General features: G+C 40.0%; 1 protein-coding gene across 9 annotated transcripts in view; it reads right to left on the bottom strand.

Annotated features, from left to right (window-relative positions):
* The window catches only part of nav3 (neuron navigator 3), a 495,508-nt gene that overhangs the window by 220,173 nt on the left and 251,972 nt on the right, over window positions 1-23,363 (bottom strand). For 5 of the 9 annotated variants that reach the window (XM_020601354.1, XM_020601355.1, XM_020601353.1 and 2 more), the window contains exon 1: window positions 4,723-5,174. The exons of 2 other annotated variants lie outside the window; for them this stretch is intronic. In XM_020601354.1, the coding sequence (XP_020457010.1) occupies window positions 4,723-4,980 (258 nt within the window). In that variant the 5' untranslated portion in view covers window positions 4,981-5,174. Of the gene's footprint in view, window positions 1-4,722; window positions 5,175-23,363 lie in introns of those variants that run through there. 2 more of the 9 variants (XM_020601359.1, XM_020601358.1) reach the window with 1 other exon arrangement.

The raw sequence follows: 23,363 nt of genomic DNA on the forward strand, positions 1-23,363 counted from the left end.
TATATATATATATGTATATGTATATATATACAGTATACTGCCATCACTACAATATACATGTTTTGCATACGTCTTTATTTTGCATACAGTTTTATTCACAGGCTTTCTGCAAAATGCCACACACTTCAAATTCATGCCAACTGATATTGTTGCATCCAGTAGATGTCCTACTAGAGCAAATGAAGCTTCAAAAAGCTTTGCGCTGGAGTGAACCAATTGGATGAAAGGCTTCATTGCTTCATGAAGCTTCATCTGCCCATCACTAGTAAGTATTGTCCGTTACATATGGCAATGCTCCGGCGCAGGCGGAGCGTCTGCCTGAGGTATAAATAAGGAGGAAACTAATCAGCGGGATGCACCTCAGCTGTGTGCACAGACAAACGAGTCGCCAAAGGCGGGATCTCAGACCGCCAAAACAACAACAACAACAACAACAACAACCCAGAGCAAAAAGAGCAGGGAGGGAGGAGGGGGGGGGAGGGGCGGCGCCCGCCGAGCGGCCCTGACACAGACATAAGCACAAAGAGCCAGAGTGATAAAAAGAACAAAAACAGACAGCATTAGGCATTAGGCCCTCCCAGAAAAAAGAAAGAGGGAGGCAATAGAGAGAGGTTTGTTTACATTCTATTCACTCACTCAAACTCACTGGACCCTGACATTATTCCCTGAGGCACTCCATATCACTTTCTTACTTTGAAACCCCCCCATATTGCTGCTAAAGCAATATCAGGAGGATGTACCAAACAGGAGAAAAAAAATTAAATAATAAATAAATAAATAAGTAAAATAACAGATCCTAATTATTCTTATTAATCTGCATTTTCACACCACAGGCAGAGAGGATCAACAGGATGTTTTGTATCATTTAAGTGGGTGAGCGTGTCTGACACTTGGTTGCCCTTCCAGCAAACACTTACAAAACAACATTCCAGGATAACATTTCACTAACTTCAGAGACCAGTAAAAATAGCATCCTGCACCAGTCACTGGTGTATACAATGAGCTGTATTTGTGAGATAAAGTCACATTCACTATATAACCAAATGACATTATTTTTTTGACACAGGAAAGGGCATTTCAGGGTAAACTGACACCAGAGAAATATAACTTTAGAATCAGTTTACAGCAAGTGCTTGTGGTATTGTAAATATCCCCATCTTTGTATTTTTCTGCACCCCAATTCTTTGTAGTACTTAACACCCCCACACACACACACACACACACACACACAGATAGAGTCACTTTACTCTTAGGGTTGGAATAACTGCAGCCAAGTGTGTAATAAAAAAGTGGGATTACTGTGTGACTCTAAATGCCAAAGTAATTGGTGTTTGGAAGTTAACCAAGATATGATCATTTTATCATACTGGGTGTTCACTTTAGTAGTTTGCCATTTTCCCAGGGTCAGGACCAAAACCCTAAAGGCACAGGGGTTGCAGGAACACGTTTGTCACTGGAACTTCAAAACAATGATTGTGGCACTTGAAAAGAAGAAAAAAGTTTATTTTATTGTAACATGAAGTTTTGTTTGGAGCCAAGGGCCCTGGGCTGGTGCATGCATATGCGCTGCCATCATAGGCAACTTGGGGGGTTCAGTGTCTTGCCCAAGGACACCTCGACATGTGGACTGCAGGCACTGAGATTTGAACCTTCAACCTTCTGGATGGGAGATGACTGCTTTACCCACTGCACCACTGTTGCCCCAAAAAGCAAGGTATTAAAAAGAATTAAACTCATATCAGACAACATTTACTGGGAAAAATCATGAAGTGAATCGACATAACTTCAAGGATGAATGAAGATGAATCCAATCAACATTGTTCTTCTACATACAAAGGTGTGATGCAAATTTTTATTCCACCTTTAAAAAGCACTCCTAAGTTACCCACTAAATAAACCCTTGGTCTGTGTGAGTTGGACAGCTGCCAAAACTCGATGCACAAGATACTGTAATTCCCTATCACTGGTGGTGGCACTGACACTTCATTAAACCCTAGTCAACTCAGATAAGCTCTTCATTCCAGCTTGTCATCTTGCATTGCCAGAGGCAGTGATTGATGGGATCAGTCAACAGAATGTATAACAGGAAGAGCAAGTGTCTCATCTTGTTCTCACCTCCATCATGAAGGGTAAATGGGAGTCTCTGACAGCCCAAATCATACAAAGATTAAGATGGTGTAGGCCTTGCACAACACCACCAAAGAGACTCAAGATGTAAGCTGCCACCTGCTAATGTTTGTGAGAGCTATGCAACATGATCATCAGTCATGTAAGTTAACTGGGGAACCTATAGACACACAGGCAGCAGCAAACAAAACAAACAAAACAAAGCAATCAGCTGCATCATATTCAAAAGGATGTGATGTGATGCCATCAGGAAGATTATTCCCAGAATGCTTCATACTCAGCAGTGCTTTACAGTATTCACAATAACTCTGGTTTACATGAGATTTGTCTGTGTATTTGTTCTCCTTAAAAGCACGTAGAAGTAACACACACATGTGCACAGACAAACACACACCAATCCAGACACAAGCCGAGGACACTTCTGTAAAATTAGGTGTAGTCTATTATGCAGTAGACCCATGATGATCTATTACATAATACACACAGATTGTATTAATGCTGCTGAGACTAGGCACAATTCATTCTGAGTGGTCAAAATTAACCTTGTCTAAGCAGCTTAATTGTGCCCTTTATGCACCATTAGACACTCCAATAGCACCCTGCATCAGTTCTGTGGACTTCCTTTTGCAGATAGAGCCTGAGAGCAACAGTGACACTTGTTCCACTAATGCTACATCTAAAGGAAACACACTTATGCACTTATGTCATAATCATTCTGCAGGCACAGGAATATTGTCACAGTACCTTGATGCTGATTATGACCACTTATAATTTAGGTAATCTTAGAACTTGAATTTTATTTCACTGTTATGCTGGCAGAATGAGGTACTGCTAGTTCTGCAAGACAGCCACAACGCATTATTTGGGCAAATACAATTAACTTCTTTACTGATCAGATAGGTGGAATTTTCCACCACCACCAAGTAACTGAAATCTGAAAAAAAAACCTTCCAACTGTGGCAAACACCACCCATGTATATAACCTCAAGCAAACAAGCCAACACATGCTGGTACTATTGTATATAGGGATTACACATGCACAAACAAGTTATGCTTTGAACAAGTTATGCATTAACAGGACTTCAAACAAAACAAAGACTGTTGGTTAATGTCAGGGAGTCATGACACTGTTTAGTCCAAATTCTCTCACTTTTCCCCTAAAAACCGGGAAAGTAAAGCCCTTAAGGAACTACATAACACAATTAGACAGACTAATTACCCCCTCCATACCACCCATTCCTCAACCACAGTGACAGGCTGGGGCAGGCAAGACATTTCTGCCTGCCTACAAGCTTTCCATGGATAGGGACTATAGTGTAGTGCAGTGATTGTACATTTCCTAGCCATTTAATAGCCAGTCATATTGGACCCAGTCATGTTACAAAGCTGAAAGTCAAACTTATGTTGTCAGTTCCGTCCCACCCATGGTTGAAATCGCCCTGCAGGCAATTTAGACTCAGGAATGGCCACAGTGGGAGGATTTAGAGGCAGAGGAGAGCTGACCAACACTTTGATGTCTTGTATCTATGTTTACACTAGGTCACGAGGAAAACGAGCAGCTTTTTTGGTTCAGTATCACAATTCTGAGAGGCAGAAAAAGAATCTGGGTCATGGAGTTTTCTTGTGTCTGCTATAAAGTCTTAACGATAGAAAGAGGCAGTGGCTGGAGAAGAGGGGAGATGGGGAGATCAGCCATCCAAACAAGAAAGCATTTGCTCTGACAGTTCTGAATGCACAGTTCTGAATGCAGGACTGGCTGACGCACTGCTGAAGCTATTTGGCGGGGAGTTTTGAAAATCGGTTCCTCCTCAGGCCAAACCTAACATATTTCACTCTCCTCTGTTGCAGCCTGAGCTCATCATTTCTGCAAATAAGAAAGAACTTGGCATAGCCTGAGGTTAGTGTGGTGAAGCACTTAAACATGATCTCTGTGCATCCATTAGACCATCTGCAACAATTGTTATAGATATTACAAATAAGGTCTGAGGGTGAGGTGCACAGCACTAGTAATCTATCTGAAATTTTACCCTGTATGGGAAGACAGAATGGGGGCAAAAGTGTATACAGACCATGCTCCTCTAATCTTTAGGGCTTCTCGAGTAGCACCCATTACCCTTGTATAAGTTTTCCTCCCCATAGAAGAGCTGAGATGGATCACTTCACAGGTAGGGACCTTAACTAAAAGCTTCAACATACCCATTTGAACTCCTGAACTCACCTGTCCTCGTGCACACGATGATTACTAAATTATATACAGTACAGCCTGAATAAACAGTGGAATGTAGTAATACACTGCCAGCAATACATTACTCATCTAGTTTTCCCTCTTAGTTGATGACCACAAACCGGCAACATTATCCCAGTGTAGCAGATATGACTCATCACCGTGTGCTCAGAGTCAGTTCCAGAAAGACACCTGCTCAAACCAAGACGGAGTAAGAGAGCATGACAGAGACAGAAAGAAAGAGAGCGAGCGGGACAAACCTGACACTGTTGGCTCTTTCATTCCTGATACCTGTGCACTGTTGCTATGCTGCCCATGCACACAGACGCACTAAACACACACACAGCAAGAGTCCATCCATCTCCACTAACCTTGCAGATCTTGCTCTCCTCCGTCTCAGGTCTTGACTTCCCTTCAGGCGTCCTCTCTTGCTTGTACTCGGTCTTGAATGACAGCTGGCAGGAGAGCCCTGGGACACCCTCACCTGCTCTGAGCTCCTGCTGCCGGGCCATGTAGCCCTGTGAGGTGGCTGCCCTGACTGCACTGGGGATGGGGATAGTGGTGTGCACTGGCTTAGTGCCCACCGTGGAAGGTTGCCTGAGCTTGGAGGCTACGCCAACCACTGGCATGGTACTTCCCAGGCACCAAAATAATAACACAGGAATTTGAGAAAGGTCTAAAAAGCACTGCGAGGAAAGGGAAACAGTTCTAGAGGGACTCCTACTGATGCTTGGCAGAGGAAAGGAAGGAACAAATAAAAAAAGAAGCAAAAGAAAAACAAAAAATAAACCACAGTTGCCTCTCAGACTGAGAGGAACGCAACTGTGCTCATTCTGTAGCCTACAGCAAGCAGGACACAGAAACTGAGAAAGCTTCTTCTTCCTCCCTTTCACTCCCTCCTCCTTCTCCTCCCACAAGCAACACTGCTCCCTCCCCTTCACTCACTCTCTCTCCCTCTACCACAAAGTCAGCCAAAACAGTTCAAGGGGGCGTGAACTCCTGTGGAAGGTATAACCACTACTCGGCAAAACCCTGATTATAGAGACCTGGCTGTGTGTGTGAGCCTGCCTGCGTGTGTGTGTGTGTGTGCTCCCAGTGTTCCCCAACACAACTGTCAAAAAAGTTCTCTGTCTCTTTCCTCTCTCTCTCTCTCTCTCTCTCCTCACACTAACACTGAACACTGGAAATAGATGCACTCCCTCCGTCTACATTTGGAGCTGCCCCTCATGAAATAGCACAAATGTGAGATGAAAAAGTCCCACAACTTAATAATGAAATCTAAAAAAAAAACTACCATGCCATTTCTTATATGAATGGATGTTGCAGTTATATTTGTGAGAAAAAGTATTTTAAATATAGCTTTAATTAGCTACCAGACATGTCTAGTTGGTCTTTCCCTTAGATTGGAGTGTACTATGTCTCTCGGTCACTCTTACCGTTTTTCTTTTTTTTGTCTTTTTGTTCTTCCTGAATGGAAACATTGAAACACTTAAAATAGCAGGCTCCACAAGTACAAATACATAGCAAAATATATTTGTCATTACTAGCCAGTACTTAAGCACTTCTAAATAATTAAATTAGGCACCATTCAGCCTTCACCCTATTTTATATACTGTACTACGACTTCAGCAGGTGTCAGAAGTTTGAACAACATGCCAAGTTGCTTTGGTCAAATTCAGACCCTTACGTTGACATCTGAAATGACATTTTTATGACAGCTATGTGTGCAACATGCCAAACTGAAATCAGTATGGTAACAGTAATGTCAGTAATGTCAGAGTGCTTGTCAAATCATCAGAGTGTGTTTTTGATGTCAGAACTGGGGGATTTAAGTTTTGGAAACATTCCAAAAGCAAGAATCAGACAAGCACACACACCCACTCACACAGTGAATGTCCAGGTGTACAGAGGTGAGAATGTAAGCAGGATTGGAACTTTTTTTTTTAAGCTCTCTCTTTCATTCTTTTTTTTCTTATTTGTGACACTTTTTGCATACAAAGCTGACTGCAACACCAAAAATGCCTTTGAGAAGAAGCTAATTGAAAGTATGTCCTCTTATTTTCTTAGACGATTCATTGCATCTTGCCCCTCTCTGTGATGGTCAGCTTTTTGTCCTGTCTTTGAGTGTGGTCACTTGGAACAGGTACAAAAACTCTGATCTTAAGACACACTTGGATGACCTGGTTACTTAATAACATACTGAACTGCAAACAGTCTACACCTGGTAGATTTCTTTATACAGTAAAGGGCTTAATTTCTTGTTGAATATTTAGAAAGCTATAATTAGTGCATGGTATGTTATCATCTGCAGTATGTAACTTTAAGAGCATACAGTAGGTGTAAGTCATTATTGTGCATTATCTGCCACTATTCATACAGAGTTACTGCAAGGTAACTGCCTCTTCAGAAATAAGTCTAAAGGTAGTATAGTACTAATGGTTGGATAACATGTGTAATAGGTAACCAAATTGGCAATGATGACATAGGGGCCACAACACTGGTTTCAGGCTGTTCATGTGAAAAAAAAACAAAAAACAAAACAACAACAACAACAACAAAAAACAGAGACTGCATTACTGTCAGTGCATCTCACACAAACATTAGAAATGCAGCAAAAAAATTGAACTTTTGGACAAAATGAATCTGCAATTTAGCCATAAAGCATTAAGGCACTGTTCTCCAGTGAGCGGATTTTAGTGTTACATTGTATTTATTGGATGTAGTTTGCAACATTAATGAAAGGACTGACATAAGGATTTAAGAAGGACAGATTCTGTTTGATTCTGTTTAGATTTCAACTGTAGTGGAATGATATGTATTCTATCCTATGTTCTGTTGGTTGGTGAGAGACAGATGAGCTATGCTGCATTTGGACTGCATTAACCAGACACAATACAACATGTAACTTTATTCCCCTCAAGGCTCCCTGCTTTGTGTGAGACATAAAAGGGAGTGAAAGTTTTATATGGAAAGGCTCCATCTGGCTCCGTTTAGAGAGGTGAGGAGATGTGCTGGAGTAAGAGGGGCACACTGTGGTGTCATGGCAAGCTGGAACTTTTTAGCACATCATATTCCAATAGAAAGAGCGGGCACTGGGAGGAAAACAACAAAGGGCTTGTCTCACAAATGGGACCTTACCACAAAAATCACACCACCTTCTATAGAGTTTCTATGTAGCCCGTTGTTGTTTGGTTGCTGAGGTTGATTTTTGACCTGTACAAGAAGAACATTCCTTATAGAATCCAATTAACTATGATATTTTGCACAGTGTTGCTTCTTCTTGTACTCACTTTCATATGTGCCTTTGACAGTTAGCTGCCTTAATCGGGATGCTACTTTCCCCTGCCTAGAATAGCACCAGCTACTCCACAGCATGTTTTCAATCAAGCAGCAGGGGCTATCATGACAAGCCTAAAACAACAGGCTACCACGTGAATAAATGGCGTGAATCCAACTCCGATTCCCACTGCTACTGCCTGCTGAGTTGCATGAATTGGAGCCCGCTTGGCGAGCACCCAGCATCCCAGAAAAGCACGCAACTGTCAGGAAACCTGTCTCTGAACAGGTCCCATCCCGGGGGCTGCTGAACTGAAACAAGTGTATACCAAAACCTCTGAACGATCCTAAATAAACATCTTACTTCCCCTGTTCTGTGTTGTTTTCCGGAGATAATCGCCTTACGCTGCAAAATAATTATTCAGTAAGAATGAAAGTGCCTCTGCTACCTGCAGGTAAAAAGGCTGCCGCTGTAATACAGTGCTAAGAATTCCTCATTTAAAAACAGCAAAATGTTCCAAAATCAACATCAACAAAGGAAATTGCCTGTTCAGTTCTATCCACACAAACCAAGTTGAGCAGGTCAGCACCTTTATGTGCGGCTATCAGGGCCGGCCACATCTCTAAAAAATAGTTTCTACAGTAAACTGTATCATGGTTGAAATGTAGAGAACAGGGTGAGGTGAAGAACACAATGAATGTTAAGGAGAAGAAGATGTTGACAAAAGGAGATTAAATGCTCATACTGTATGCTGAATTGCTCCACTTTTATTATCTTTGAGTAATATTTCAAAATATGTATGTGGCAGCCAGACTGCAAAGCAATCAGTAGGGCTTTAGTCAAGACCACCTCAGTTAAGTCTTAGTCCATTTCAAGATTAATTTAAATTTAAATTTAAACTTAATTGCTATGAACACAGATGTAGCCCAGTATATTTGCAGGAACACAGTTAATGACTGATATATCAACACGTTCCCATTGCCAGTCAGTCAAATGCTAACGTTTTGTCAAGTACCTTTTCTGTCTCATACTGACACTCAAGGGTGCCTTTGATATCCATATAAGACACCTGCGGCTCGATTTTTCTGGAAGAGGGTGCAACGCTAAAATTGTGTCTAAATTCCAGGTGCAAGGTGAATATGGGCATGTTCAACAGATAACGCACCACTTCCACAAAACTGTTGCAATCACAAATTCTTTGGCATTCTCATGTTTTTTGTTTGCATTCGAACAACACAAAAAAGCTGAGAAAAAAAGCCAAATCTGAAACATTCCACACAAAAGTCCAAAACTTATTGACACCTTTTCAAAATCATCAATAATAGTTGTATTTCCAGCATGTGATGCTCCTTTAATTTGATGTTCCACCTGTAGCAGTCAACAGGTGATGGCAGAAATCACACTTGCAACCAGTTAAAATAGAGAAAAGTTAGACTCAACCTTTGTGTCGTGTGGACCACATTGAGCATGGAGAAAAGAAAGAAGGGCAAAGAAATGTCTGAGGATTTGAGAATGACAATAGCAGAAAAGCCTGGACAATCTCAAGGCTACAAGTCCATCTCCAGAGATCTGGCTGTTCCTGTGTCCACTGTGTGCAACATTGTCAAGAAAAAAAAATGAAGAGCTTGTGTTTGCAGTATGTCTTTTTTTAAAATGCATTATTGTAAATGGCCTTGCTAATTCTGCTGTATTATCTTCCCAATTACCTGATGCTTTACTGCTGCCTGGCACAAATTGGTGATGTAAAGCAACTCTTACCACTGATCACACCAAATTTAAAATATATTTATATTTTTGTATCTGAAAGATGAAGGCAAAGGGCATTTTCACAAGAAGTAAAGACAACTACTTGTTAAAGTGCCTTTGTCTTATTTTGGCTTAGACAAGAAAACAACCACATCTAATTTAAGCTCCGGTGACTATTCCTGTGTATGCTGCTTAGCAAAACTCCCCTTGTCTTGGTTTTCAAATTAGCACTAAATATGTGGTGGAGAGGAAGCACATTCTGGTTGAAGAGAGGCAGAAGGTGGAGGTGGTGGTTAAAAAGAGAAGGATGAAAGCTGGGAGGTTGACTAAACTAACCACCTCCACAAAGCATGAGCTGCGGCTGGAAGCGGCATCATGTTATTAACCCACACTTGTTAAGTGCTGCTCTACACAGGGACCTTCTGACACAATAATCATTGCTGTGTGGAATTGGATAAGTCAAGATATTCTTCAAAATAATAGGGTTAACTGTGCTTTAACATCCAGTTTCAGTTATCCAAAGTATGTACCCTCATAATGTAGTCCTCCTGGTTGAGTGTGATGCCATTTCTGTGATGGTCAGGTTAGGTTCTGTGATCTGGTGGCAGTTGGAAAACAAAACAAGTCTAATGGCATTTCAGTCAGTAACAATAACACAGATATTTCAGGATTATGGAATCAATACAGTCATTTGTTTATTATTTGTTCCAGGCAGTGGGTGGATAGTTGGTAACCTGCTCTGGTTGATATGTGTATGTGGTTTTTATGAAAGATACTGCCCACATGACGTCAGCACTAAGGTTGTGCTGTGACTGTGAAAACAAACACACTGGGGTGCTGAAGATAAGAGGGGTCAAATACTGTCCACCCTCACAGTATGTGCACACACACACACACAGAGTCTAAACACATCCCCTAGGGAGGCTAGGTAGATAGTCACACACCAGGCCCTGTCATCACTCTGAATACTATCAGTCAACTGCACGTCAGACAACATGGAACATAAAACAAACACACACTCACTCATGCTGGCATATACACAACAAAGAGGTGCCTGATCATATGGAGGCATGTAATGTACAGGGGCTCAGTGAACACAGGTAGCAGGCATAATCTGTCTTTCCTATATTTCCCACTTCCTGTAGTTCAAATTTCAGATCTTCATTTCACTTCTGGAGTGCTGATCATATGTTGTAATAACTTTTTATACAATGTAAACAATGTAATGCTAACACCACGCAGTGTCACAGTTTGGAGAAATTGTTGGGCAGCATTCAAATGGTGGGCACTAACACACTTATAGTCAGCACAGTTTGTGAATACTCGCAGGGAAATTAGAGTGGGTCCACAGAAAAGTCCCAGCACATCCACAGAGAAGTTTCGTGAAGCTGTTTTGCACGATCGTGTCACAAAAAATACTTTGCCACTTAAGTTTTTCAATCATATACAGGACACATGCTGTTTGAAAACACATCTAAAATTGCACAGCAGATGACACATAACTATCACTGCAGCTGCAGCAGGTGCCAAACTGGGGTGACAGTCAGCCAGACTCCCGGGGAGAAATGATCAAGTTAGTGGAGAATACAACGCATTCAATTGGTGGACATCAAAATAATGTCATTCACTGACAGAAATTGATTCAACAGCTGTGGCAGATCCGCTGGTGGCTTGTGCATGAACTTGTAACTGGTTGGTTATTATAACTGAAAGTAGCGACACAGTGACATCCTTAGCTTAGCCAGCTGCTGGTACAGTCAAACCATGAGTGCAAAAGACATGTTGTGGCATGATTTAGCTACAAGCACAAAGGGTAATGGTTTGAATCTTTATTGTACTACTGTATATAATAAACTCACAACAAAGCAGTCAAGCAGAAATAATGACAAATCAGCATCCTTTTGTAATTCCCTCTCCTCTGTCAACTCTGTCCATCTGCTGAAAACCACACCGATATAATTTTGTTATCTAAATTCAACTGTTGATTTCTTTTCCTCCTTTTCTTCAAAACTCTCATCTCTTGACCTTCTTTTTGAGTCAGCTGTCTCAGCTAACACTGAAATCAGTAGCTTGCGAGCCTGCAACCATGTCAATAGAGCTGAAGCGCGTTCACATAATGACTGACAGGTGTGAGCTCCCACCCCTGATGGTGGCCTTCTCTGTTTGGGTAAGAGTTGCATCCTGATCAGAAACCTTTTGAAGGGAATACCACTGCACTGCTGTCAGGCTGTTTGGTGGGTCTGGGGTCACAAGAGCCTTTGAAACTCTTCCCATTAAGATAAGTTTTGGGGGATGTTTCTATTAACTGATGTTTCTACTTACTGTAACTTGAAGTCACTCATTTATTCATTTATATTCTGATTGGAGTGTAGATAGTAGCATTTTCTTTTTTGTTGATCAGTTACTGGCATGAGTGGTCTTTCATTATGTATAAATGTGTGCTTTCGTATTGATAATTAGAAGTTTTCAAATTCTTTAGAGAGGAAAAATAACCACTCCCATAAGGGATTAATAATCCACTCAAAGTTGCATTTTACTCTTCCAACTGATAAAGGTTGTACTAATAATGAATATACAGTATAGTTGCATGGTTAATATTTAACAGTGCATCATATTTTATAAGGTTATATGTTTTGTTCATAAATTTTTTAACCTACTGTCTAATCTGGCTGTTATACAAAATTTAAAGTTTAAAAATGCAGTATGTCCTTTGCTGAATTTTAGTGGAATAGAAGTATAAATGAGAAGATGGAAGTATTTAGGTACAGTACAAGAATTTGCACACTCAAAAATCTCATAATGTTTCCTAAGTTAGTCATACAAAGTATTTTGCATGTAAAACCTGGAAAATTAAGAAAGTTGTGACTACAGCTCTCAGATGAATGTAGCAAACTAAGAAGTAATTTGAGTGCAGCTTGAAATGGTGCAGGCTAAAGTCTCTACTACAATGAATCAAAGGAGGCATTTGAGTCAGCAGGATTTCCTCAGCACTCTGGTCAGGACAATTCTGGCTCTTCCTGTTTCTCCAGTCCTCCCAGCATCGAAGGCCAAATGCTGGGTTTCACTTACCTCTTCTTCACACATTTCTTCACCTATTCAGTTGTTATTTCTTTTGACATTTGCTTATTAATATTTATTCCCAGATATCACTGATTTTCCCTTGTTCATCTATTTATCTATTTCTCATTTTATTTACCCATTCACTCGCTCACTCCTGGATTCACAACTTAGCTTATTTGTTCTTTCACTCCATCATTGGTTATTCACTAATATAACTGTTTTAAATTCACACCTCACTTCCAATCTCCTATTTATTTACTCTCTCAATATATGCATCAGCTCACTTACCAATTTATTAATTAATTTACATCATTTAGAGTCACCAGCATGTCCTTAGACTGAGGGAGGAAACTGGAGTACCCAGAGAAAACCCACGCAGGCACAGGGAGAACATGCAAACTCCACACAGGCAACAGGGGCTTGAACCCGGAACATTTTTGTTGTGAGGCAACAGTGTTAACTACTCCATCACCATGCTGCCCCCATCCACCTGTTCAAATATTCCTAATTTGCTTTTTAATTTTAGTAGTTGTACTAGTTTCCATATTTATTTTCTAACTCAGTCATCCCATCACTTTGCTCATTTACTCACATATGCATATACTCAGTTTTCCAGGTAGTAACCTCACTGCTTCCTCCTGCATTCACATGATAACTCCGTCCTCTTTTATCCTTTCACTTTAATATTTTCTCTCTCTGTTGCTGAGTCTTCCTCTAAACTAATGCTATGTCAAAGTCCCCTGGTTCATGTTACAAGACAAGTGATATTGGAGCCTGGAGAATGTTCAGGAATGTCAGAGAGTCATTGACAGTAGTTGATTTCCACCCCATTGTGTTGGAGTGACAATCAAACACAACACTATACTATGGCAATACTGTACTATGGCACAGGGACAAAATGATACTACGAAGGGAATTAGGGAGGAAGTGTTAACAATACATCATTATAATGTAGTTTCTGCTACACGGTGGGATGCTCTTTATAACTGCTGGTAACTGCTTCCCACTCTTTCAAAAACAGGATTCTATTGTAAAGAGAAAATCCACCATACAGTATAGAAAGAATTTATGGATGACATTTTTAAGCAGCCTAGAACCCCGTAAAGTCAGCACTTGTACATCATGCCAATTGCTCCTTGTCCTGTCAAATATAAACTCCCAAGAATCCCTCCATCCAAAAACCATAACTATTTTCTACTTGTCAAACCATTCTTCACTTCCCCTTTGCTTGAATTTCACAGCTGGAGTTCATAAAATCTTCCCTTGAAAATAACAAGCAGGCGAGGGGAGGCAGAGCAGTACCAAAATTTGGGTAAGATGATAGCTGTGCTGGACCACTGGAGCAGGAAGGTCCTACCTAAATAAAGCATTACTAAACATATTCTTACAGAAAAAAAGATGCACTAAACAGTTCGTTAATGAACTGATTCCTACAGTCCGTCATGGAATCAACCCTCCCCACTGCTCTGGAGCATAAAGAAGTCTCTTCTAACTAACATGTTGCAAAATATAAAGCTAAAAGAAAAGAGAAGGGTGAGGGAAATTCAAATGACTAAAACAAACCCTAAAGAGACAATGAAGCACCACCTTCCATTGCTTCAGTGTCATCCCAAGCCAAATAAAATAAACTAATATGACAAGAATGTTGGAGCAGCTTTTGCTATTTTTAGTGAGATTTATCTTTCCATGGCAGCTCAAGAATAACAGTCATCACATACAAGACGAAAGTGCAGGAGCAAGATTTTGTCTACAGGCAGTGATCCTAACAACATAACCAAAGCTAGACAGTGTCGCAAGTGTCTTCACATGATTTTTTTGTGGGGAATTTATTTTGCTTTGAGTACCAATGCTAAGGCACCTCTATAGGTATTGTTACCTTTTTGCTAGCAAATAAACTGCATGAACAAACCAGTGTCCAGGAATGTCTTAGTGTAGGTATGTCTCTGACTCCCCATGTCTCAGTCACCATTGTATTTGTACTGAAGGACTTAACATTTGAGACTTTGGTTACTGGTTTCCAGGACACTGTTATAATGTATGTTGTTTGTATGATGCTTCACCAGGTTTGATAATAATATAAAATAAACTCATTGTTTCATCCATTTTCATAGTGTTAATTAGATTTTTTTCTTTTCAGAAGTCAGCATGGAATTGCCATCAAAAATGTGGAAAAACTGGAAAATTACATTAATCTGCTAGAATACCACATAGTTCTGTCTAAAATGTCAGCACATCCTAGTAGAACATTCATAGAACATTCATTCACCACAAACAAAGACTCAGCTTGTGGTAAACTGTGTACACCTGGATGTTAAGCAAGACTAGTTTACAAGCTCTCAATAACAGCACATCACCATTTAGCATCAACATATTTCTTCTCAACTTGTCCCCAGTGTTTCTGTACATATATTATGATATGCTTTCAAGAAGAGACATAGCTGAAAGCTAGACCACTTCAAAAGCTAATGTGCTTTTAACTGCAATTCCAGTTGAACATCAGATATCACAAGGAGACAAGATGAACACAAACTCAAATCTAGGGTCATGGTCATTCTCGAGACAGACTACAGGAAACTATGTGTCACGAGCAGGAAGTCCATCTCCACAATCGTCTCACCACCTCTAAGGACACATTTATCAAACTGCATTCATACAGTGCTGGCAAGTTTCATTACGAAAAGAACCTGTGTCTAAATTCTAGAGTCAATTCAGTGCAGTTACGGTTATTCATTTAAAACCTTTCATTCATTCTTCACATTACTGCATTACACAACTCCCACTAATATATTATCACTACAGTCAATAACTTTATAATATCAACAAAGGCAGCTTATTTAAATGCCATAAGCTATTGCAAAACAACAGACAAGTATTATTTATCCCTTGAGCAACTATCTTAAGCTTTCATTACTTACAAATGTGTGCCATCACTTAGGCTATACAGCAAATAGGGAAAGCTTGTTTGCTCATCTGATAAACATATATTGGTGTCATCTGAGGCTGGCCTGGGGTTGCTTTGACTCACTCTCATTAAAGCTAAAGCTCATTTTACGCTGTCTGAGAGTGCTGCCTGATTAAAGAAGGGGGTTAAAAGATGCCGACTGCCTTTGGTTGTAACCCTGGAAGCTGGCATGCAGTCAACAGACCCCAGATGTGAGTGCAATAGTGTCCATGTGCACCTGTGGGCTCTCACACGTAAAGCACATACAGAATTGTGTCCACTAATGTGCAACACACACACAAAACAGAGTGAACCAGCCTGCATTCACCATTCAACATGTCATTATGTTTAATGCCTACTCAATAGCTTGTCTTTAGACACAGCGCATGGCACTAAAGTGTGCGCGCTCACTGTCTTGTAAACTACACACAGTCATGACAGAAGCTTCTAAGAAAAAGCAGCTGGTGGGCGCCTCTGCATAGTTGTGATTTATGATGCGATGAGAAAGGGAGATGACAGTGAGGGCAGTCATCTAATTGGTGCACTCTAACCAACAAAGCAACAAACCAAAGGCTTTCTGCAAGATTCCAGTGCACTTCGACGGCTGAGTTGGAATGAACGGAAAGTTTGTCTACCTATGACTGTGTATGTGCATGACAAGACAGTGCTGGGAATAGGAGTTCTTCTCTGACACAGATATGTTGAATGTACATCCTGCCACTGTGTTGAAGCAGCTTCTGCCTATGGGCCCCCTGTTTCATGACTGCTGTGCCTTCATTCCCCACATATGGGATATGTAAGGTTTAATACACTAAGCAAAGACTTCACTGAGTTTTAAGTCTATATACTGTTTCTGAGATTAAACTTCTGCTGCTAATGAAAATTGTATATAAACTCAGTGATGATATTTAGACATTCTGGGGCCCATATCTGTTTCCTGTGGGTATTTACATGTGTCACCCATGGTGAGCTGCTTGTGTGAGGCTGGTGCATCATCAGCATTTGTGGAAAGCAACAGGAAACAAAAGGGCAGCGATGCCAGCTCACAGCAGACAAAAACATGTCACAAATTGTTCAACCTTAAACAGTTCAAACATAAAAATACCTACTGAGATGAATGTGGTATACTTCAACAGGGCTACAAATCTCATAGTTCTGTTATGTGTTGAATTTGTGTAGCAAGAGCAGTGATGTCTACATTAAATCTCTGATGTTCCTATTTGTTGCTTATCTTCCTTCCCCTGCTGTCTCCATTAATGTGAGATGCTACCAAAGCCATAAAGGCAATACAGTGTAATGTGTGTGTGTGTGCCTTTGTATTACTTACATTATGAGGATCGAAACCTGTTAACACACTCACACTGTGGGGACTTGGCCATCCATCTGTGGACTAGCTTTTAGTCCCCACAAGGAAATCATTGAATTTTAGAGTGGCAACATGGTTTAGGGTTAGCATGAGGTTAGGGTCAGGCTTAGGGTTAGGCAAGCAGTAGTTATGATCAAGGTTAGGATAAGTCTACAGGAAATGAATGTAAGTCAATGTAAAATCCACACAAACAAATGAAAGCACAGCATGTGTGTGTGTGTGTGTGTGTGTGTGTGTGTAATATAGAGAGACATGTGCACTTCAGAGAGCAAATAACTGTGAGTGAATGAGGAAGAGAAACAGATGAGGTTGTTTGTTTCTGCATTTGTGTGAATTTGTATGAGTACCACTAAAAGAGGAGATCACATCCATTACTGTGTGTTTGTATGAGTGAATGGGAGTGAGTAAGTAGATTTACTGTGAACAGAAAATTGGTTTAAAAAGATAGTGGTGTGAGTCCCTGTGCATGTGTGTGGTCCAGTGGGTGTGTTTACACTTATAACTCTTTGTGGTGATTTCAGTGTTTGATGACAGCTGCTGAAACCCTAATGGTGTTCTGTCTGGTGTTAGCCCTGGTTATGACAGTATGTTTAATCAGCAACATACACGTACATTTTGATTCTCTATACCAGGTTCAGGTACTATATACAACTCATGTGACTAACCTGTAAGGACAAAGGTCATGTATTTTATCTACTGTATACTGAAAGCAAAGATTAGATTGTTTTAAAAATCTTTCTGGGAATGGAGTTAATTAATTTGACTTGGTGAAGCAGCAAATAATAACAGCACACTAACTGAAGATTTTACTGAAAATACACACAGCATGGAAGAATTAAGAATTAATTTAACATGAATATGATCTGTACAGTATGAAATATAATTGGAAAAATTAAATGAGCTGCTGGAATTTGGAAGAAGTCTTTGCAGATAGAGAAAATTGAAACGTGATTAACCATTGGTGTGACTAAACGAAACTGTATATCTGTACAGTTCAGAAATCATGAGAAAATCCTCAGTCCAAACCTTCAAATTACTTATGTTTAATTTGTTTTATTTGGCAGTAATCAGCAATCTGAAACTAACATGGACTGAAAATGAATTTACTTAAAAAAAAGAGAAAACTTTCTTTATTCAGAGAAAGGTCTACTGAGAGGCCACCTGTATTCTTCAGGGTCATCGTGTTCACATTCACACCTGGAAGTTGCCCAGTACAACCTACACACAAAACTACACACATGTAAACTAACCTATGGCCATTTAGCAGCTTCAGTGTAGTGGTTAGAGCTAAGGGCCTTGCCCAAGGGCATCACAGCAGTGTTAATGAATTTGAGGTAAGCATTGTTTATTCACCTGTTCCACCCAGATTTAATCCTGCCCATCCGGAGATTGAACTGGCAAGCTTCTGGTCATAAGGTCGGGTCTTTAAACCTTTAGGCCACTACTGCCCTGAGACCTAATTCTTTGTCCTGTTGCAGAGGTGAGGTCTCTACAGGAAGGTTTTGGAAACATTTTGATTTGACAGAGTGGAAGTAACAATCAAAAGTACTCATGTTATACTCTAGTGAAAGGCACTTCAGATTTAGCTCTCTGGTCCAGAGGGACTTTGGGATTGTCTTCTTAAAGGACAAACATAAGTGAAAAGTTTCAGCTCCTGCATCTGTCCCATATTCAGTGGTTAACAGGTTTGTTCTGCTTTTTTAACTGTATTCAGTGAAGCCAAAATAATGTCTGTTACAACAGCTGGTTTATTGCACTGTCTGGATACTTATAGTTTCTTAAAAGGGAGAGGTTGATTATGGCGTTAATTGGCAGCTGTTGATATGCTTTATAAGACTTACTGTCAACTGTCACAGTTCAGCTACCCAGACAGTTTTACTCCTCATCTGCATCTCTGCAAACTGATTAACTTCCTTTAGGGGCACAAAATCTTGCTTTCAAAATCATGAATAAATAAGGAGCATTCATTGACTCTGAAATGCTGGGTGTGTTGGGTGAAGACACTGAAACCACACCCAATTGTGGAAATGTGCCCTCTGTTCCCATCATGGATGTATTAGGGGAGAATATGTAGGAATGATGCATTTTGTGGGTGAAAGCATAGCTAGCTAGGTAGCAAACTCTAGGCCACAGTAGGTGTAGTAACTCATGATCAAACAGGAGAATTGGTGCTAATGCACTATAGCGCTACAGGAGAATTTTATCAACCACTGAGCGAGATTAGAAATATGGTTTTGGTGTTTATGGAGCCACTTCTTCTTTGTGTTGTTTGTTTTTAGTCTAGCTGTAATAGCTTTAAGATATCAATGGGTTCTTGAGATTATATATTTTTTACTTGTTCATAAAAATCTTGGCAAGGGAAATTTTACTGTACAACAGGCAGATCATTTTGCTTATTTTATTATTTTTTGTTTGTTTTTAGGAACTGAGTTTTTGCAGTGTAGGACAAAGCAGAAAATCTCAGGATATCAGAATAGATTACAATTTTCCTCTCCAAACTGATGTATTGAACTGTAAATGTCATGATCTCCACTACACTTGCCTCCCCAGTGATTCTGACAGCATGCCAGACTTTGCGTAGCTTTGTGCAGGTGCTCCACCAGGTTTTCTCTGGTAGCATGTTCACACCACAGTTGGTTTGGTTCTCCATTTTATTTCCCCTTGGCCAGCCAGTGAGGTATTGCTGCCTTGCCTTACTTGACTGCCGGGATTATTGCTGGTCATTCAGCATTTGCCTCATACTCCTGCTCCCCGTGTGTATGTGCATGCATTGTCTTAGCCAGAGTCACCTCTGATCTCTTCATCCTCCTGCTCTTCTGCATGGTCCATCATTGCTGAGCCCAGCCACCCACTTACCCACTACTCCATCAGTGTCACTGCACAGCTGATCTCCACTCTTGACTATTCATTTGTAGGAATAAGAGACAACACCTGTGTAAGTACACTAAGCCCTTATGCCAAGTCGTGTTGTCTGGGCTGTCTTCTCACCGTCTCTCTGCTCTCCATAGGGAAGGTCAAGCAGACATATTGCTCTGGCAGTCCCACCAAGCCAGCTATCTTCCTACAAACCTTTAAATATGCTTAAACACTGTTAATCTGGTCAATAAAGTCAATCTGTACACTACTGTTTGTGTGTGCCATGCTTCTGAGTCCAGCCCTAGAACCACACCTGACAGTAAAACAATATACATTACATATTTGCCAAACTCAATTTGTATCAGAAAGATGTATAGACAAATTATAGGAAAACCTGAGTGGTCTTTTCCTGGATGACAGCACTCCCATCCACAGGGCACACATGATCTGAGTATGAAAATGATGTGAAGCATATGCTATGTCCTTCATAGTCATCAGATCTCAACCTAGTTGAACACCTATGGGAGATTTTGGAGTGATGTGTTAGACAGCATGTCCACCAGCATCATTAAAACATCCAGTGAGGGAATATCTTTTGGAAGAATGTGTTCATCCCTACAGCACAGTTCAGGGACTTGTAGAATCAATGCCCAGGTGCACTGAAGCTGAAGCTTAGCTCAAAATGATATGAATAACTCATTATAAGCAACAAAAAGTCTAAGTATTATGAAATCAATCTCTGATCTCTGTGGTGTGGTAGCAGTGAAGCAGTAGCAGAAGTCATTTAGCCAAAGTGATTTTGAAGTGGAGTAGCAGCTGGTGCTACAACGTCCGCAACACTCACATCCCGAATACGTCTGTGGATAACCATTGGCAAGAAATGATACTGACAGTAGAGCTTTACACAAATCCGGCAGCTACTTATATGTAAAAGTCATTTGCAGTACATCTACTGGTACAAAGATATGATTAAAGAGCTAACTGACTTTGAAATCATACCCCAGAGCAACACAGACTTTATTTTTGTCTTGTAGCCATGGAAGTAAATCAAACTGAAGGAAAGAGCAAATTGTAGAACTGCCAAAAACTTCTAATTCCTTCCTACTTCACTTTATTGGCTCCTTGCCTCCAGACAAACAGCCGCAACAGAAATTGCCATGTGCAGATCTGTCGGTTTGGCACTGACATAGTTTAGACTTTGATTACACTGGGAGTTAAGGAGCTGTTTGGGTATCTGAGGGTGCAGTCACCTGGCTCCCATCCAGTCTCAGGTTGTGATTGGCAAGAAAGTATCAATGCAACTAAATGAACACAGACTGACTAGTCATTTCACAGTCATCAACAGATAACCACACAAACAATGAAAAAACACTGTGATTATCTCATCTTTATCATAGCAGAGAAATGGTAACTAATATGATTCACATATTATTGAACTGGATTGCCAGACTTGAGACTTCTTTCTCACAAAGAAATCTGTAAAAACCTTTATCTTAACTCTACATTCTGCATTTGATAGAATTAAGAGAGCACATATACAGTACTATAACACACATCACTGTAACTGGTCTTTATATTTGTTCAGGGCTGGCTGATGTTCTCACCTCCATCTTCCTTACACTTAAGTTCCACCAAGTAGTGGAAACATCACTCCCTTTCAATTATAATATGCAAATTAATGTTCAAACAGTGACATTTCTGAGAGGTTTTTCCACATCATAGGTTTTCCAGATAAAAGTTATCCAAATTCTAACTTATATCTATAACATTATTTATGTAACATCAGCTAACTTGCTTCCTTGGCTGAGATAAATTAGCTAATTCAGTACTCGTTAGCTATGTTAGCAATTTATTTACACCCCCTCTGAGAGCCGCTGTGGAGAGCGGGATGTGGGACATTGAACTGTGCCAAAACCTCATGATTAAGCAAGAAAAACTTTGAATTTTTGCCTAAAAAAGGATTTACCCTGAAATGAAGATTTTCAACAGAATGCCACAATCCATCCCACCTTGAGCCAGCTGAGAACAGGATTCAGCGAGAAAACTTTTGACTTTTATTCAGATCAAGAGCTTAACCAATGATAATGTTTTTAATCAGTATGATCATTTAAGATTGATGTTTAGAAATAGTAGTTGGTGATTTATTTAGATTGTAAGCCAATCAAGACAATTATTGATGATTTTAATGCTATATCTTGCTGCTTGCTACTGTGCTGTAACCTTTTTAACCTTCTATATAAAATTCCTGAAAGGATTTAATACTCTTTCTCTTTATTGAATCAATTTGGATGTTATTAACATTCTAATGATTTGAGTGGTTTACACTTTTAAGTGGTAATGGTTAACGTTGCACATATAGGCACACAAATGTTATGAGTGTTTGATTTTACACAACCATTTACAGTGAGTATTTGATATTACACAACAATTCACAGGGTTGACAGTAGACCAACATTGAACTGCTAAAATGATTTTTAGAAAGTTATATCAGAAAATAATTTATATAAAATATTCAGCTGTTTGCTTATTACATAATACAAACTGCCATTTGAATTTCCTATCCTTAATAACATCTTATGTCAACTAAATACTGTGCAAAGCAAATATGGTCTTAAGTGGCCAGTGTCACGGCTTTAATTGGTTATTTAGTTAAATGTATCACTCCCTCAAAGGGCCAGAGTATACTGGTTTATAAAAATTTCTCAATACAGTAACATCTGAGGGTAAAAAGAGGTAGCGGCCTATAACTGCAAGTTGTTACTATTTGGGAGGTTTTGGGGTCTTATTCTGAATTAATAACATGAAAGAGGGAGGTCTGCAGGGAACTCTGTTCGCAGGTTCATGGTAGTCAAATACTGAGTGAATATCTCAAGCAGTGTTTGGAGCTTTAATATGTTTCAAATATGCCACCTTAGTGTGAGAGGTTAAGCTTTATTCCTATATCCAGGGGTTAGCATATCATGGCCTTCATACAATTGTTACCATTCATAACAATTACTCCCCAACAAAGTTATAGCCCACTTCATGTATTCTTTGTGGAGCATAACCATATAACCTTAAATAAGCCCGTAACTACCCTCCTGAGTTGATGTACAAAGAAATATCCAATCCGCTGTTTAATTAGCTTAAAGCGCCCATGGCATGCTTTTCCTTGTTTTTTGACTTATCTACAAAAGTGAAGTATTATCTTAGATGTGACCAAAAGCTCAAAAAGTGAGGTGTACATACAGTATGTTCTAGTATTTCTATGCAGAAGCAACTCGGTTTATACAAGTCTCACAAACGCTTGCTTGCCTGACATCCGCCAGTGCCATTGTAAAAGTGGAATTTTTCAACCACGTGCAGTTTTGTGGATATATTTTACCTCCTGCTGCCTGCACTGTGACCAAATGATGTGGAGAAAAATACAGGGCCTGTTACTGCATGTCCAGGAATGCTCCTGTATAGGGACTCATTGTTTTACCTGACAGGGTCTACAGTAGAAGGAAACCTACAGTCAGTCGGCCAGTTAAGTCAAGTCCAAGTGTTTATTGTCATATTCACAGTGTTAGGTATTTTTAGTCAGATAGATATTGGTTAGGTACTTGTATGTATTAGAAATGTTTAGTGGTGACAGGATGTCTAGTTATACTGTTAAATGTTTAGTCATGCTCATGGGTTTCTACAGGGTGCATCTGGTCAAGGATACTAGAGAGAAGAGTTGATGACTGTCAGCAGACAGGGTGTTTAATATTATTATTATGACGTGTATAACTGTAGCCTTAGC

The sequence above is a fragment of the Monopterus albus genome, unplaced genomic scaffold (genome assembly GCF_001952655.1).
Source record: "Monopterus albus unplaced genomic scaffold, M_albus_1.0 scaffold51.1, whole genome shotgun sequence".
In the NCBI taxonomy this organism is placed as follows: Eukaryota; Metazoa; Chordata; class Actinopteri; order Synbranchiformes; family Synbranchidae; genus Monopterus; species Monopterus albus.